Below are 15,959 nucleotides of genomic sequence, written 5' to 3' on the forward strand. Positions count from 1 at the left end.
ATGCAGGGTCTGGGGCACATTCGCAGGCTGACCCGTTCCTCTGGCCACACTGTTCCTCCCGCTGAGGTCCGGTTCCTACAGCGGTCACTCAGGTGCCCAGAAAGTTGCCAAGACCTGACTGGAGCTCTCCATTCTCCTCCACAGGGCCTGCCATGCCAGTAAGCCAAGTTCAGAAAACACATCTTGCTTAGGAATTAAAACCAGCAGGCCGGCATTTCTCTCTTGCAGAGACCCTCTGAGATACACGTTTAAAAAAATTTAAAAAGGGCTAGTAATATATATTAAATGACTATTTTATTTACACACCCTATTCATAAATAATTGCATCCTCTTCGACTGCACAATGGTTCCTTGACATCTAACGATTACAGAGTGTACATCTAAAAGTAGATGGAGCTTCCTCTGGTTTATGACATGGTCTCTTGTGTGTTTACACTCCATATGCATACCCAGAGACGCACACATGTACCAGAGGGGTGGCTCCCAGGGCCTCCTGGGCTCCCAGCACCAACGGGAAGACCTCGTCCATACCCAGGTGAGTTCCGGACACCTGGAGAACAAAGAGATGCGGGCCAGGGCTGGGCCCCGCCCACTGCTGGGCCCCACCCACCACTGGGGCAGCTCCGTCTTTGTTCACCCTGGAAGGCATCTCTTTGGATTGCAAATATTTTAATTCACAGAAACTCGAGGAGGGGGTGGGGCAGGGGCTGGGGTGGTGTGGCAGCAGGCTGTCCCTCTTCATCCAGGCCGTCTGCAACCCTGTAAGTGACAACAGCATTCTAAGACATGCAGTGGTGTGCTAGTACCATACACACGACACACACTGGGCACTGCCGGCAACACAGAGAGCTGGCCGGTGCCCTGCCGGCTCCTCCAGGTATCAGGCTTGGTCACAGAGCAGGGCGAGGCTGGTCCTTTCACAGAGTCCGCACAGCCACTGGGTAAAGGAGGGACAAGTGCTCCGCCCCTTTGATGGGTAGCTTCCTGGTGGTGTAGTAGTGGATGACTTCCGGGACACTGTCAAAAGGGGGGCTGTTCTGACCCAGAACATACTTCTCTTTGGTCTTGGCCAGTTTCATGTGCATAAAGCCCTGGTTGCTCCTGTGAACGAAACACAGATGTCAGAGGGTGTGCACGGTGCCTGAGAGGTGAGGGGACTGTCAGGGAGCTGCTTGCTTACGTCAAGACTGTATCTGGAAGGTTCTGGGGACTGGGGGTGGGGTGGGCAAAAACCCAGCCCATCTGCAGGGACCTGTTTAGACCTTGCAGGTAGGTATACAAGATGTCCCAAACTGAGAGGCAGCCTTGGCCAGTGGGGTAGGTAGCCAAGAGCAGACAAACTGTTCTTCTCTTAGGTAGAGGATAACTGTTCTCAGGGAAGGGCCGACTCAGTCAGAAACTACACTTCCCAGCTTCCCTTGGGCACAGTTAGCCACGTGACAAGCTATACAGTCAATGGAATGTGGGCAGAATGTTTGCTGTCTACCAAGCAGGGTTGGTAACTGCTCTTTGCCAGCAGTCTCCCAGGCACCCCAAGCCAGAGTTCCTTCGCTCACACCAATGGCCTGAAGACAATGCGGCCTCTATCTGCACTTGACTTTCTAAGCTGTGGCAACACATGCCCACCCCCACATCCCTCTTCAACACTCAGTTTCCCCAAGAGCCTATGGAAGAGCAGGGCCAGGTCTCAGTGCCCCCCCACACCCCACCCCCGTTTCAGATCTGTCCAGAACATCTTGAAGAAATTGAAGGAGAAGCAATGGCAGATTTCAACTGCTGGGAGCCCACGTGCCCTGGCCCATCCCAGCCTGCACTCTATCATTATGCCAGGTGGGTACGGCTTGTGGAGGATGAAGGCCACTGTCACAGCTGTTGGCATATTGTGTCACAGAAGCCCTCTCCTATTAGAGGTCCCAGGCTCCAGTCACACTCTGGCTCACACAGGCCTCCATCACCCTGTGTGCAGGCTGCCACTTCCTGCTCATTCACCCAAACCTGGCCTGCGCCCATTCCTGTGGCACTGTGCAATTTACACCCAGTGTCTGTCACGTGTTAGAAACCCGAGGTTTCTGATTGGGCGTGTGCCACTATCTCAGGGCCTGGCAACTTGTGAACAGCCCTAGGGACCCAGCAGCCAGGGCCACCTAGGGAAGCCAAGCGCCCCATGTGGACTCTGGGGGCTGTGGCCTTCCTGAGCCCCAGTTCCCTTTCTGGTTTCTATATTCCAATGGGGGTCTGAAACCTGATCTGTCCTCTGGGTAGAGTGGGCCCCCCAAAACCTGCTATTTTCTCCAAATGGGTAGAAGAAATACTTAATGACGGGCAGGCACCAAGCGATACATCTGCGCATAATAATGTATTTAGAGATGTCACCCTGGGCTTAAAGGAAATCGTTCAGAGAGCAATTACATTTCGAGAGAGACTAATTCTGGTGAAGAACTGAAATTTAAATCAAGAGTTTTAAGGCTGTGATGTTCTAATTACAGAGCCTGTGGCAAGCTCTGCTCTGAAGCGAAGGGTCACCACACCCGAGAATCATCTCCTGCTGGAGGAGGTGCTGTGTGGAGCGCTGGCTCAGACACCTGGAAAAGCCAGATGTCACACAGAAAACAAAGCCCAGGGTGCCCAAGGACTTGTGCCCCGGCATGACGTGGAGCCCGCAAATACCAGCCAGCCTGGAAAGGACCTGGAGCGGCAGTGACACCCGGAAGATGTCCAAGAAGCCTGGCTGGTAAGCAAGGATGTGTGACGATGAGTCATCACTCTCCTCTGGGGGTGCTGGTGAGGGGTGCCGAGTGCACAAGCAACCTAGCTCTGTGACCTTCCACACTCACACCCGAGGGAGCAGGGCAGAGGACCTGTAAGACAGAGGGCAGCAGCAGCTCTTAGAGGCTGACATCACAGCTCCCCACACTCCCAGGGGTCAGGGCAGGGCAAGGAGCTCCTAAGGTTGAGGGTTAACATGAGACTTCCACACTGGATTCTGGTGCTGTCCAGGAGGCAGCCAGGGCGGTAACGGCTTTCTAGCAGTTACAGGTGGAGGAAGGCACGCCTCCATTCCCAGGCAGTGGACAGGGGACTGCCCCCTGCTCTTCCTGCGCACACAGGGGACTGGAAGTCACCACAGCAATCAGTAGCGAGGCCCACTTCTCTCGGGGGGCCTCTCCCAGAATCCTCTCCAGACCTTTAGTGCTCCACATGAAGCCAGGCACGGTAGCAGGAGCGGCAGGAGGGCCTAAGTGATGCCCTCTCCACACAGAGCGTCCAGGCAATGGCAGGTCAGAGACCAGAGGGGCGGGGTGGAAGACCACACATAAAAAAAAAAAAAAAACTGCCCCAGGAACTGGGAACGGCCTGTCCCAACCAGTGAAGCTCCTGGCCATGAAGACAAGATGGTGACCTGACCCCAAGAGGTTCTTGGCTCTTCAGTCACTTCAAGGTCATGTGACACCTTGTGTGTGGGCGCGCACCCACCCACCCACCCACTCACACCCCCCCCCCCCCCACACACACACAAGTACAGGGTGGTATCACAGCCTGGCTGGTCATAAGAGATTTAAGGGTGCCAACGAGGGGTGGTTTTACCGTAACTTGTAACACTACACAAATAGGCAGCAGGTGTCCCGGTTTGTTTTTACTGTCTCCTTGACATAACCTGGAATCACCAGGGACATTTCATTGGGAGAATTGTCTGGATCAGGTTGGCCTGTAGGCAGGTCAGGTGCGTGTGTGTCTGGATTGTTTACTGGTTCTCTGCTCTTGACTGTGGATGTGGTATGATCAGCTGTCTTAAGTTCCTGCCTGGAGATTCCCTCAATGATGAACTGGAATCCGGAATTATTAGTCAAATAAACCCTCCTTCCCGAGTCGCTTTTGTCTGGGTTTCTTTTCTTCTCTTCTGCAGCAGGTTCTTACTGTGTAGCCCTGGCTGGCTTTGAGCTTGCTATGAAGGTAAGGATGGCCTCGAACTCAGAGATCTGCCCGTCTTTGTCTTCCTAGCAGTGGGATCAAAGGTGTGTACGAACATACCCAGCCTGGGCAGGGTATTATCACAGCAACAGAAATCAAACCCCTGTGGGGACCAGAGGGTGCATCAGATCACGGGTGTGCACAGGGAGGCTGTGGCTGCTCATGACGAGATGGTTAGTGAGAAATAGCCTGTAGTCACTGTGCACTCACCCTTTGATACCCTGGAGCAAACAGGCCAGAGAGGCACCCGGCAAGGGGCTTCAGATGCCACCAGAGCTCTGTGCTTCCGTTCAGGGCCAGGTGAGTGGGCTCTAGGCAAAGCCTGCTTCTACCCTCCTCTTCAAGGCATGGTGGTTCTGGGACAGAACCTTGCCCAGGGAGCTCTGCCAGGCTCCTGCCCACTGTTTCTTTGTTGGCTCTGTCTCCTTTGATAGGACATCTTGTGAGAGCGAAGTCACAATTAGGGGTGTTTCTGGTGGGTGACCTGTCTAATGAGTCTTGTAAGGCCCAGGGTGGTGGGATGCTGGGGCTGTCAGGGCACTTAGATCACTCATTACCATCACAAAAAGCACCTCCTTGTCACTGTCGCCAGGATTAGCAAGCATGCCTGGTGTGTGCTGGCCTAATAACAGGCCCCACCTCGCCTCCTCATCATGAGCTTTAATAAAACATCACTCAGCCCACAGCTGCCCGCCGCTGAGCCAGGGTGCGAGGCCTCACCTCTCGCTTTTAGACCTAATTGCTTGATGCATATTTCATGAAGAATCCTGGGTAATAGTTATGTTAAATCGTTTCTTTTCATGATGAAATGACTTAAAAACACTTGCATATAATATTTATGTGGGAGGAAGGAGGAAATGGCCCCCTGGGACTAGCATGACAAGACAGGCCACAGGAATCCGCACAGAAGGGGTTTCTGCTCCACCCTGCCCTGAAGGCTGCTTCCCTGGGCCAAGCGCTTCCCACGGTCGTCCTTCAGCGGTGGCCCATCCACAGCTCCCACTGGCAATTCAGACTCAGGATTGTAGACCTTAAACCCCTACCAGAAAGAGAGCTAAGCTTACACATCTCGCATCACTCGCAGATGGGGAAACTGAGGCTCAGAAAAGATAGGGCCAGGATTTAGATCTGAACCCTTCCTTTCTCTCTTCCTCCAGGGACATAGCCCAGGCTGGCCTCAGGCTTGCTATGTAGTCAAAGATGGCCCAACTCTCAACTGCTAATTAGATGTCTTCAACCATGCTGGCCTCACACCTATGTCTCTTGGACTCGGCAGCCTGAGTGCCCTTCTCAGCCTGGCACCCAGGACCTGCAGCTTCTACTGTGACCTCGTCTTCTCTGACCAGTCGCCCAATCGGATGGGTCCAGGTGGGTGTTTGCCCTAAGCTTTGTGGAACCCAGTCGGCAAGCCTGTCTGCTGACTGTGACGCTTCCCTGCTCTGGGCTCCTAGCACCCGCCCAGCCTGCAGTCAAGGCATTCCAGGCATGCCATCCTTGCTCCACTGGCTGCCCAGTTAGGGTCTTTCTAGAGCAAGGAACCGAGGCCCTGACTCCTTGCCAGCGGGAAACTCTGGAGGGCAGGTTGGAGAGTGAGCCCAGCAAGGCTGGGGCAGGGGTGGGGTGGAGGGTGCTCTCAGAGGAGCAATCCTGCAAGGTGGGTACAAAGATCCATGCCTTTCAAGGCATGACATTTTCTACAGTAGGTCAGATTCCTTCCTTGGCGTTCAGAACTCACACCTGGGGTTCCTGAGCTGGCCACTGCCCTTTTCAGGGTTCACATGCATATGCATGAACCACAAATCTAAGACCGGTTTCGTCCCTAAATTCTGTCTTCCTGAAGGGTGTAGCCATGCATTTGAAATACACTCAGCAACTGAGGGAGGTGGAGGGTGCCTAGCCTGGCCTCCACCACAGAGGAAGGGCTATGCTTCGAGGCCTGAGAGCGCAGGCTGTGTTGAGCATACAGGACAGACCAGCTGCCCACGACGGACAAGGACAGTTGTGCTAAACTGATGGGGAGCAAGGTCCTGCTCTAAAGACAAGCCCCATTCTGTGACGCTGGGAGACAAGACTGGCTTGGAAGCTAACCATGGCCAAGTCCTCCACAGCCACAGAACCGCTGCAGAGCTGGCGGTCTCCGGCATAACCCCTACCTTTAGCCGGCTTTCCAACTCAGACCTCTACTCCCCTCTCACCCTTCCAAACAAGGTCCTGGTACGGAGCCCAGGCTGGCTTTGAACTCATGATCTTCCTGCCTCCCAAAGCGCTTAGATTTTATGAAGGTAAACCCAGATATCCCTACCTACTTGGACCTTGAGGGACATGGTGCTGAGAATGCATCCCTAGGGAAACTCTCCTCACATCTGGGAAGCAGGTGTTCCAGCAAGGCACATGTTCCGCCAGGTGACCTAAGAGTACAGTATCACCATCATCCACTGTATGGCTGTTCTGTGGGGGTTTATACACCCTCATAGCAACCATAGTAGCCTTAACTTCTGGGTGGAGAAAGTCAGTTAACGGGAACTGCTGAAGAAGGAGTAAGCCTTTTATCTCTCCTGGTGACACTTGAGACTGGCCCTTGTGACAAGATAATCAGAGAGCATTCAGTAGATATGATCTCAGGTTTTGGGAGGAGGGAGAGTTCTACCCCATGGGGAGTCACGGTGATCACTAGGGTGATTTCTCTATGGCCACCTTCCAAAACTTCTTGGCCACCTTTTTTGGTTTTGGTTTTTATTTTATTTTTTTAAAGACAGGGTCTTTGCTAGGTGGTGGTGGCTCACACTTTTAATCCCAGCACCTGGGATGTGCGTTTGAGGCCAGCCTGGTCCTACAAACTAAGATCCAGGGCGGCCAGAGCTGTTACACAGAGAAACCCTGTCGGGGGTGGAGGGGTTAGGTGGGGAACAGAGTCACGGGGCTAGAGAGATGGCTCAGTGGTTATGAGAACTGGCTACTTTTTCAGAGGACCCAGGTTCAATTCCCAGCATCCACATGGCAGCTCACAGCTGTCTGTAACTCCAGTTCCAGGGAATCTGACACCCTCACACAGACACACAAAACACCAATGCACATAAAAATAAAAACAGCTGACTGGCAGTGATACACATGTTTAATGCCAGCACTTGGTAGGCAGAGGCAGGCAGATCTCTGAGTTCAAGGCCAGTTGGATCTACAGAGCGAGTTCCAAAACAGCAAGGTACCCAGAGAAAGCCTGTTTAGACACCCCCCCCCCCCCAGACAGGGTCTTGTTATGTAGCCTAGGTGAGCCTCAAATTTGAGCAGTGCTGGGAATTAGAGGTGTGGTCACTATTGAAGGCAGTGCTGCCCAGGGCCCGATCACCTGAGGTGCCCGAGGAGATCCTGACTATTCTCTTGATTCCTGACAAAGATAGGCAGTGGACTGGCACGAGCTGTAGATGCTTGCTGCATGTGAAAAACAAATGCCTACGTGAGAGAGAAGCAATCTTCTGGGTCACAGGGCACGGACCCCGGAGCTCCCCGGGCTGTGTGAGCAGAACAGGCGTCCTTTGCTGTCCAAGCACACAAGCTAGGGGCCCAAGACCCTTCCAACAGAGCGGTCCTAGCAGTCCCAAGAGCTGGCGGGACAGAATCGGCTGACAGGACTACATAGAGGGTGACACCTGCAGCCCACCACCTCCAAAGAGCCTTCACAGTGACAAGCGGGGAACCATGTCTACATGTAATCCCTGCTGAGCCCAACAATGTGATTTATAGCCAAATCATTACACTTTCAGTAAAGGCACTAGCAGGGACCAGCCTTCCTCCAGCTCTCAGCCACAGTCCAGAGGACCAGCCTTCTGTAAATCATGATGCATCAATGCAGAGGTGAAGGCTTGCTCTCAGCCACAGAGAGGAGGCAGAGCAAGACGAGATCATTAAGGACAATTTTCTTCGGGAAAAACCCACACCAAGGGTCAGGCTAGCAGCTGTGAACGACAAGACTTGGGCAGGAGTGAGCCTCGCGTGGGTTTGGCAGGTGTCCCTCCTGGGTCAGTGTCCCACCCGTCCCGTCTCATGTGTGAACACACAAAAGCTGCAGCAGGGCTGACAGTGGCGGCCGGCACCAGTCCAAGCCCCGACTGAAGTCACAGATCTTGTTCAGCCTCTGATCCCACTGGGGCCATAGGACAGCCCCGGCCTCTGGGCTTCAGGGACCCTCTGCAAAAGGTGGAGGACATGCTTCCACTGATGTTCTCAAGCCAGTGAGAGACACGCTGCCCGGTGGGGGTAGGGACGAATGGGGACACTCTGGCCTTGGAGACAGACACAGCCTAAAGCAGGAGTCATGAACCTGGGCCAAATGAGATGGACAGAATCCACTCAAGACAAATGGACAGGCCTCTCTCAGACCACATTCTCCTTAGGAGATGGAGGCTCTCAACTGGGCCCATCACCCCCGCTGCTCCGATTTGGCAACGTCTGGGCAATCCAGGGCTTAGCGTCTAGTAGGGAGCCAAGGATGATTCTAAGTGGACAGTAACACACAAAACAGAACCCAGCCTAGAATGTCAATAGTGTCAAGCGCAAAGCCACACTCCTCCTCAGTCACCAGCACAGGAATCACACCTCGCTGTCCTCCCAGACACTTGCAGGATAAACAAATGTGACCGCTTGGCTAAGGCAAGGCCATCTGGCTCCTTGGTAAAGGCTCAAGACATAACACAGGACCTGCCAAACGGCCTGGTTCCCCGGGCTTCTAGACTACTTCCAAGACTGAGCCTGGCGCCTATCCTTTCAATTCCCATAACCAAATTTCAGAGACCGTATCTCACAGGAGGGAAGACACTCCTGGGCTTGAGAGCTACTACACTTGGGAGACAAGGATGGATACCACCCAGGGCCCTAGGCCAGACCGCCCTGGGTCTGAGGCTCATGCTACCTCCCCGAGCCACGCCCCTTTATGCTCACTCTTTGATCTGAGCAAAGGGGTTCTCACTACCTGTTTAAGGGCTGTCCTGAGGTTTTGAGGTCTGAGCTGGCAGATGAAGAGCAGGCAGGGTCTCTTCTGGTGCAAATGCAGGGCCCAAGGCTGGGCCCCCAATATGGGTCTCACTTCCCCTGCTGGGCAGAAACTGCCCCACAACTGCTGCCCATCTGGTCTGTCTGCTGGCTCGTCTATCTGGGCCCAGAACCAGCATGTCCCCTCCAAGCCTGTCTGGTCTGCTGTTCATGGCCAAACTGGCAACCTCAAACTCACGATGGCCAAGCTGCGCTCTGGCTGCAGCCCCCTACTTAGTAGGGAGGCCTGGGTAATGGACCCAGCTTTGTCACTGTGTATCAGTGGGCAGAGCAGGTGACACTGGCCTGAGATTCACTTCCCCACATCCAGAGATGTTTCATGGCACTCTAAAGTATACTGTTTCCACCCAGCTGGTAGCTCAGGCCTGTAATCCCAGCTGTCTGGTAGGTCTAGACAGGAGAACTGCAAGTTCAAGGACAGCCTGGGTTAGAGTGAGTTTAAGGTCACCCTAGGTAACTTCAAGAGCCTGTGTGAAAATATAAACAGAAAGGTGTAGTTCAGTTATAGAGCACCTGCCTCGCAGGCCTGAGGCCTGAGGTCCAGCCTCCCATACTGCAAAAACAACCAAACCCACACTGCTATGTGAGGGGTCCCCATGAGGATAGGAGGAGGAGAAAAGCAGGGTGTGGTGGGAACTCCTAGAACCCCAACATTTGGGGAGCAGAGGCAGGAGGATCTGGATTTTGAGGCTAGCCTGGGCTAGCCAATAAGTTTAAGGCCAACCCAGGTGACCTGAAATCCTATTTCAAAAAGCCAAAGAGGATAAGTCTCTCTATTAATAAACACAGTCTATCAGTAAACATGACCTCTAGTGTGGGAGCCCATAGAGGCTTTCCAGTGAGAACTTTCTCAGGGTCTGGGCTTGCTTTACCCAACCGGGCTGTGTAACAAGATGAATTGACCATGGGTGTGTTTACCAGGTGTTCGGAAGGGTCTACACTTGGCTGTATGGTGTGCTTTGATCTTGCAAGGGACAGTTCTTTTCCCCCTTCTCTTGGCATATTATAAAAAGCCCTTTTCAATAAAGGACGAGGCTGTTGGGTATTGATCCAGGCCTTCCCTAAGCTATCCTGGGTTTCTGTCTTTCTTCTGGTCGGCTAGGTTTCTCTATCTGATATTTCATCATCCCTCTCTCTTCCTCTTAAAGACCCTCCAAAAGGTGGGAGCTGGAGCCCACTGTATTCACAGCTTCTCAGAAAGAAGACATCACTGAGAGGCCCAGCAAGGGGCGGGGCTGAGTCCCTCTATTCCCTCTGTGATCTGCCCATGCCACAGAGCCCTTTGAGGTCAAGTGAGGAAGAGGAGGGCGGGAGAGGAAGCAGCCACCTTCCTACACTGTCTGTGGTCTCTGAGGTTAGCCTGGGCTCAAAAGCCCTCTAACCTCAGGCTGGTTTTCTCCTCTCTGGAAGTTCAAAGGCACATGGTGGACTGCCAGCTGCCCAGACACATAACAGTGATTCCCAGTGGGAAAAATTGCAGCTGTCTTCAGGGAACCAGGCAGTAGTCTCTCTAAGCTCAGGGTTCAGAGTTCAGGGTCCTGGCTTGCTTCCTCCTCCGAGGCCTCAGTTTCCCCATCTATATACAATGAAGACAGGGGACTAGATGACCATGGAGGTCCCAACCACTAAAACCTTGAAGCCCAATGACTGATTAGACACATGCTGAGAAATGGCTATTTAGACAAAGAACAAAAGCCTTCTATCCTCAGGGGTACCCAGAGCCCCAGGGCTGAAGGAGCAGAGTGAGTTCTCAAAGACTGTTCCTTCCTTAGGATGTGTCCTTGAAGACACTTCCCAGACTTGCTGTTCCCCGGGCCAATTTGGGCCAGAATCTGTCTTTGGTGTGTTTTTCAGAGGATTCTGACCCACTGAAACTTGAGAAGCATCTTTCTAGTCGCATCTTGAGGAGGAAAATGCCTGATATCCAGATGCTTCCTGTGAGCACTGCATGCTCTCGCCGCTCACCTGGGGCACTGAGGAGCTCAGTCTCCAGGCAAATACCCCACTCCGGGTCTCGGGCCTCAGCTCTGCAACGCAAACCCTCCCCACTGAGCTGAAACACACTCATCTCAGCCGCAGCTACCAGCTGCAGCTCCAGGCTCTGGTTCCAACAGGTCCTGGGCGGGCATTCCATCCACCCTGGGAAGGCCAAAGAGGAGCACCGGGGGCAACTCCTCTCCACCTGCCCCTCCTGGGCACAGTGTCCTCCCTTCCCACCGTAGTCGCTCGTGTTCACAACCCAATTGGCCTGGCTGGTGCTGGTGTCGCTGGTGGGCTTGCCTAGCTAGGCTGCATGTACATAACGCCATCATTAATGGTGGAGGTCTGCGGACCTCCTGAGGGCACCTCTCTCCTCTCAGTCTGAAAGAACAGGACTCTACTGACTCCCCATGGCCATTAGGTGCAGAAAGTTCTCGCCTCTCTTCCAAACCAAAGGACACATGTTCAAGACAGCTAACAGGCAAAAGCCACAGCCTATGCCACACTCAGAAGACTGACAAACAATTCCAAAAGGTCACAATCACTTCAGTTGTCTGGGCTTTTGGAGGGCAAACTCACTCATGCTGGACGTTCATTCTGGCAGCTTACCGACATCCTCTTTCCTCACAGTAGAGAATTTTCTCAAAATTAAATCTCTGGCTCTTTGCTCCCTAATGAAATTGATTTCTGCCTTGATACACAACAAAGCCTCCATTTTATTATTTGGCCAGGGTTCGGCCACATTAATTATGTTTTTTTCCCCCAGCATGGCTGCAAGTAATTAGTTACAGTTACTCACCATCAGAACTGACTGTTAGAAGTGTGAACTCCACAGTGTCAACCCTGGATGGTGTTTTGGATTTGGAACCATTCTGGACAGAAGTGATTACCTCTACAGCCTGAACACTAGAACTCAGAGGGGTATGCTGCTCTGCGGAGGTGGGACACGCAGTCTAGGTGCTCAGGTTTCATGGTCCAGGTGTCCAAGTCTCTGTCAGAACTCACGCACTGTCCCAAGCTTGTCATTGTCCCTGGCACCATTCCACCTGCCTCAGGGGACACTGTTCACAGCCTAAGTCGGTTCCTAACAGCAGTGACCAGGTACCCCAGGAGGCTTCGGGGCGCAGGGCAGATACCTCACTCTTCATGGAAGGCTGTGTGTAGCACACTGCTTGCTCTATGGCAAGCCAAGACGTGGTGGAGAATTGTGGAAAGGATGCAGGACTATGATTACTGGTGGCTAGCACAGCTAGGTGAGTAATCCCTGACTTCCCCGAGACCCTCATCTTGAGATGCAAAGTGGGACGCTCTGGGGAGTGAATGGCCACCACCGGGCAGGACTGCCCAGTGGTCTAAACTTACAAGACACATTCCTGATCACGTTCTCTCTGGTGGCTTCATGGTCACCCTGGGGAAGACGATCAGAGTCTCTAGCCACAGAGATACCCAGATAGATGCAGGGTCATCTCAGTACATGACTTAGGTATCAGCAGCCTCTCCTTTATATAAGAAGGCACCTTAGAAAGCAGGGTCCCCGAGTTTACACAGCCCAGTGTAAATCTGGAAACGAAAGCTGGGTGACATTTTACAAGAGCCAGTCCATCCACATGATGGGATGGAGACACGGCTGGCTCCTCCCATCCCCAATTTAAGCATCTTTGTTTGTCGTGCTTCTACAACAGACAGCGTCCCCAGGCTCCGCCTTTCAAATGTTATGGTTCGAGTCTGGACTGAGGTCCCCTACAGGCTCATGCTGTGAGCACTAGCTCCCTAGCCAGTGGTGCTGTTCTTTTGGGGGGAGCTACAAGAACCTTAGGGGGTGGGCCTGAGCTGAGGGGGGAGGTCACTGGCAGTGAATCTTGAATCTTACACCTGCCTTGGTTTACCTGGCTCTGTTTCCTAAGCTACAATGACGTGAGCAGCCTCCACCACACTCTCCTACCACACAGTGAGCCACTCAGCCATCCCTGCCGTCATGGGCTGAAACCCTGAGGCGAAATAGGCCGTCCCTCATCTGCAGTTATTCCTTTCAGACACTGTGGTCACAGCAACAGGACGGCTGATGCAAGCTTTGTATTTACTCTAAGGCCCGGTCCAAATGTCACCACCTCCAGAAGCCTCCTAATGCCCCCTCCACACACCTCTTCTACTTGTGTGTGCACCCTACCCTGAGCATCTGAGAGAGTGGCAGGGTGAACCCCACACCCGGAGGCCATCAGCCACATGTGGATTTTCAAAAGGAAAACTTTCAAAAGGGGTGGGAAGAAGACATTCTATTTAAAGCATTTCTAATAAGCCAGCCTTGCCAAATCCAACCGTCCCTGCTATTCCTCTTGGGTGAAGTAATCATCTTAAAAAGAGAGAAACAAAGGAAAAAAGCACATGCATGATTAAAAGTGCCGAATGCTCTTTTGGGGGACGAGGACTGCTCACTGGGGGACCTGTCTGGACACAAGCAGGTGCCAGGATGTGCATGCATGGGGTGGCAGGGTGTGTGTGTGTGTGGGGGGTTCTCACTCATACCACACCCCTCCACAAAGCCAAACGGTGCTTTTACAGCTTTAGCATTTGAGCCATGGGAGCCAAGATGAGGGCTGTAAAACCCAACGTCTGCTCTTATAAATCTGCCTCAAATACCAAGACCATCTATGAGGAAATGAGGAGGAGGAAAGACAGTGCTCACAGGCTCAGCAGGGTCATAACCTTGCAGAGTCAGAGATGGGACATGGAGATTCAGCCAGCAGCTTGTCATAGTCTTGAGCCAGGTAAAGCAAAGCCCCTTTGGCTCTAACTTCCAGGTAGGTGATCTAGGGAACAGTTAAATCCTGTATATGAGCTGCAATTTTACCGTATGGAACGATGGCTTTGAGATCCACCAAATGCCTAGCTGAGGTTGATGGGGTTTGCTATGGAAGCTTTGAACTGTCTACCAAGCTCTGAGAAAAACAAAGCCCTCCTCCGCCACACACCCCTCTCTGAGGTCAGCACCAAGACTGCAGTAACCCACTGCACCTGTGCAGCCTCTCAAGGTCACACACAGGTGAGTACAGTACCATCAAGTCCCGTGTCCTTATGCAAGGCCTCAGAGGCACAGAGGCGGGAAGCCACTTGTAGGGGACACCTGATCTTCTGGCTCCAAGGCACTTCTTTCTCATACATCCATGCTCTGCAGCTGCCCTCACGGCCTCTCCTCCTACAGCATGGGATCTCCCTGTAGGTCCCAAGCAAACATTTCCTGGGTGGCTCTGGCAAAAATTTCATTAAACACATTATATCAACAAGCTGGTGTAAGGGTGATTGGAAAGAAATGTTCTGGTTTGGAGAGATCGGCCAGCACCTCCAAAGGGAAGTGTCCACGCCACGGAGGCTTCCTGGTGACGGACGGGCAGTTGGAATGCCTCCCCTGGTGGCTGAGCTACACAAACAGATGGAGGTAGGCTGATAGGAGATAATTAAAAACCTGCTGGAAATGTAATCGGGGTGGTTCAGATGCTGCAGAGACCTGGGAGGAACAAAGGACAGTACTGTGTGTCTGGTGGAGGGGAGGACGGAGCAGGCTGGGAGAGGACAACCATCACCTCCCGGCACAAAGGGCATGGATTGGCAGTATGAGGCAGCATCGGCATCGCACACACTACCTCCCAGGTCTGCACACCTGGAGGGAAGCAGGGAGCCGAGTGTGTGTGTGGGGGGACAGTTCCCGCTCTTTAAAGCCAACTGTTCTGATCCCCTAGCTGCTCAGAAACTGGACACGGTCCTCAACTGCGCTACTCCTCTTCCTTCTTGCTCTGTCGCCACCCACCAACTGTCCCTGTCCTTCACGGAGCTGGTGCAGCTGCCGCCCAAGTGGCCGGCCAGCTCTTCACTCCCAACCTAGCATGGGCAGAAGGGCTTCTGAAAAAAACCTAGGGAGGTACCCCAGCCCGTGAGCAGGCACCAGCTTCGGCCTGCTACTAGATACCCCAAGTCTCCATGCAGCACCTCCACATCTAGTCAGAGCAAATAGCTACGGGGGGGGGGGGGGGTCCCAGAAGGAAAGGAGCCTGAGGTCAGGAGACTCTGCCTTGCCTTCCCCTGCTCCACCGCCTGGAGCAGGTTCCTAGCTTCTCTGAACCTAGGTTTCCTCCTCGGAACATGGGGTGCACTTCCTCACTGGTGGCTTGAAGACTGGACTCAGAGAAGAAAGCAGAAACTCCATGGAGTAAGAAGCAGACAGAGGAGCCCCATTTTCAGGGGCTTAAATCCACCTTAAATCCAAGGGCCTTTATGTCTGCAGGCTTTTGACACATCACGACTGACTAGAGGATCCGTGACATGGGTCCTGCTAGGAACATCTGGTACAGTCCTGGCGGTAAGGAAGGGGTGCCTTCTGCTCAAAGGGACCCCGCAAGGCAGAAAGAATGTCAGCTGTACTAAAATCTGAGTTTCACTCACAGCTGTGGCATCCCACGACTGCTATCTGCAATAACGAAGCACAGTCCCGGCCCTTCGCGCCGCTGTCACAGAGGGAGAGCTGCACTGAAGTGCCCAGCGCCTGCTGGGTGTCCCCACTGTCCCACCTCACAGTGGTATTTTAGTAACCCAAAGCTTTCGCGGCTGGACATGTCTCACCTGCTATGCCGGGGCACCCAAACTGGGCTCCGCCTGAATCCTTTCCCAAAGGAAGAGCCAGGACTGCGACGGGATGCCCACATACCTGGGGTAATGCAGGATTTGAACTCATGTGTTTTGAACTTAGACTTTTCTATCCTGGCTACCTCACTACCCCCAGACTGTTGACACACAGGCTCTAGGTCCTGGCAAGTGTCTGCTGGCTGGCTGGCAGGCACATCTCGTTCCTTCTGAACCACAACTGCCCATGCATCCTTTCGTTCTGTCGCCCATCTGCACACTTCAAACTCACCGTTCTCCCAACCCCCTGTAAAGAGTGCGGAGGGTCCCTTTGCCTAGAGCTGCAGTTCTAATTA

At 53.2% G+C, this 15,959-nt stretch overlaps 1 protein-coding gene across 1 annotated transcript in view; it reads right to left on the reverse strand.

Annotated features, from left to right (window-relative positions):
- Positions 1-277: 277 nt before the first annotated feature.
- Positions 278-15,959, reverse strand: part of Shb (SH2 domain containing adaptor protein B) — a 117,342-nt gene continuing 101,660 nt past the window's right edge. The window contains exon 6 of the mRNA XM_006973710.2: positions 278-1,101. Within this exon, the coding sequence (XP_006973772.3) occupies positions 918-1,101 (184 nt within the window). The 3' untranslated portion in view covers positions 278-917. The remainder of the gene's footprint in view (positions 1,102-15,959) is intronic.

Source organism: Peromyscus maniculatus, chromosome 2, assembly GCF_049852395.1.
Source record: "Peromyscus maniculatus bairdii isolate BWxNUB_F1_BW_parent chromosome 2, HU_Pman_BW_mat_3.1, whole genome shotgun sequence".
NCBI lineage: Eukaryota > Metazoa > Chordata > Mammalia > Rodentia > Cricetidae > Peromyscus > Peromyscus maniculatus.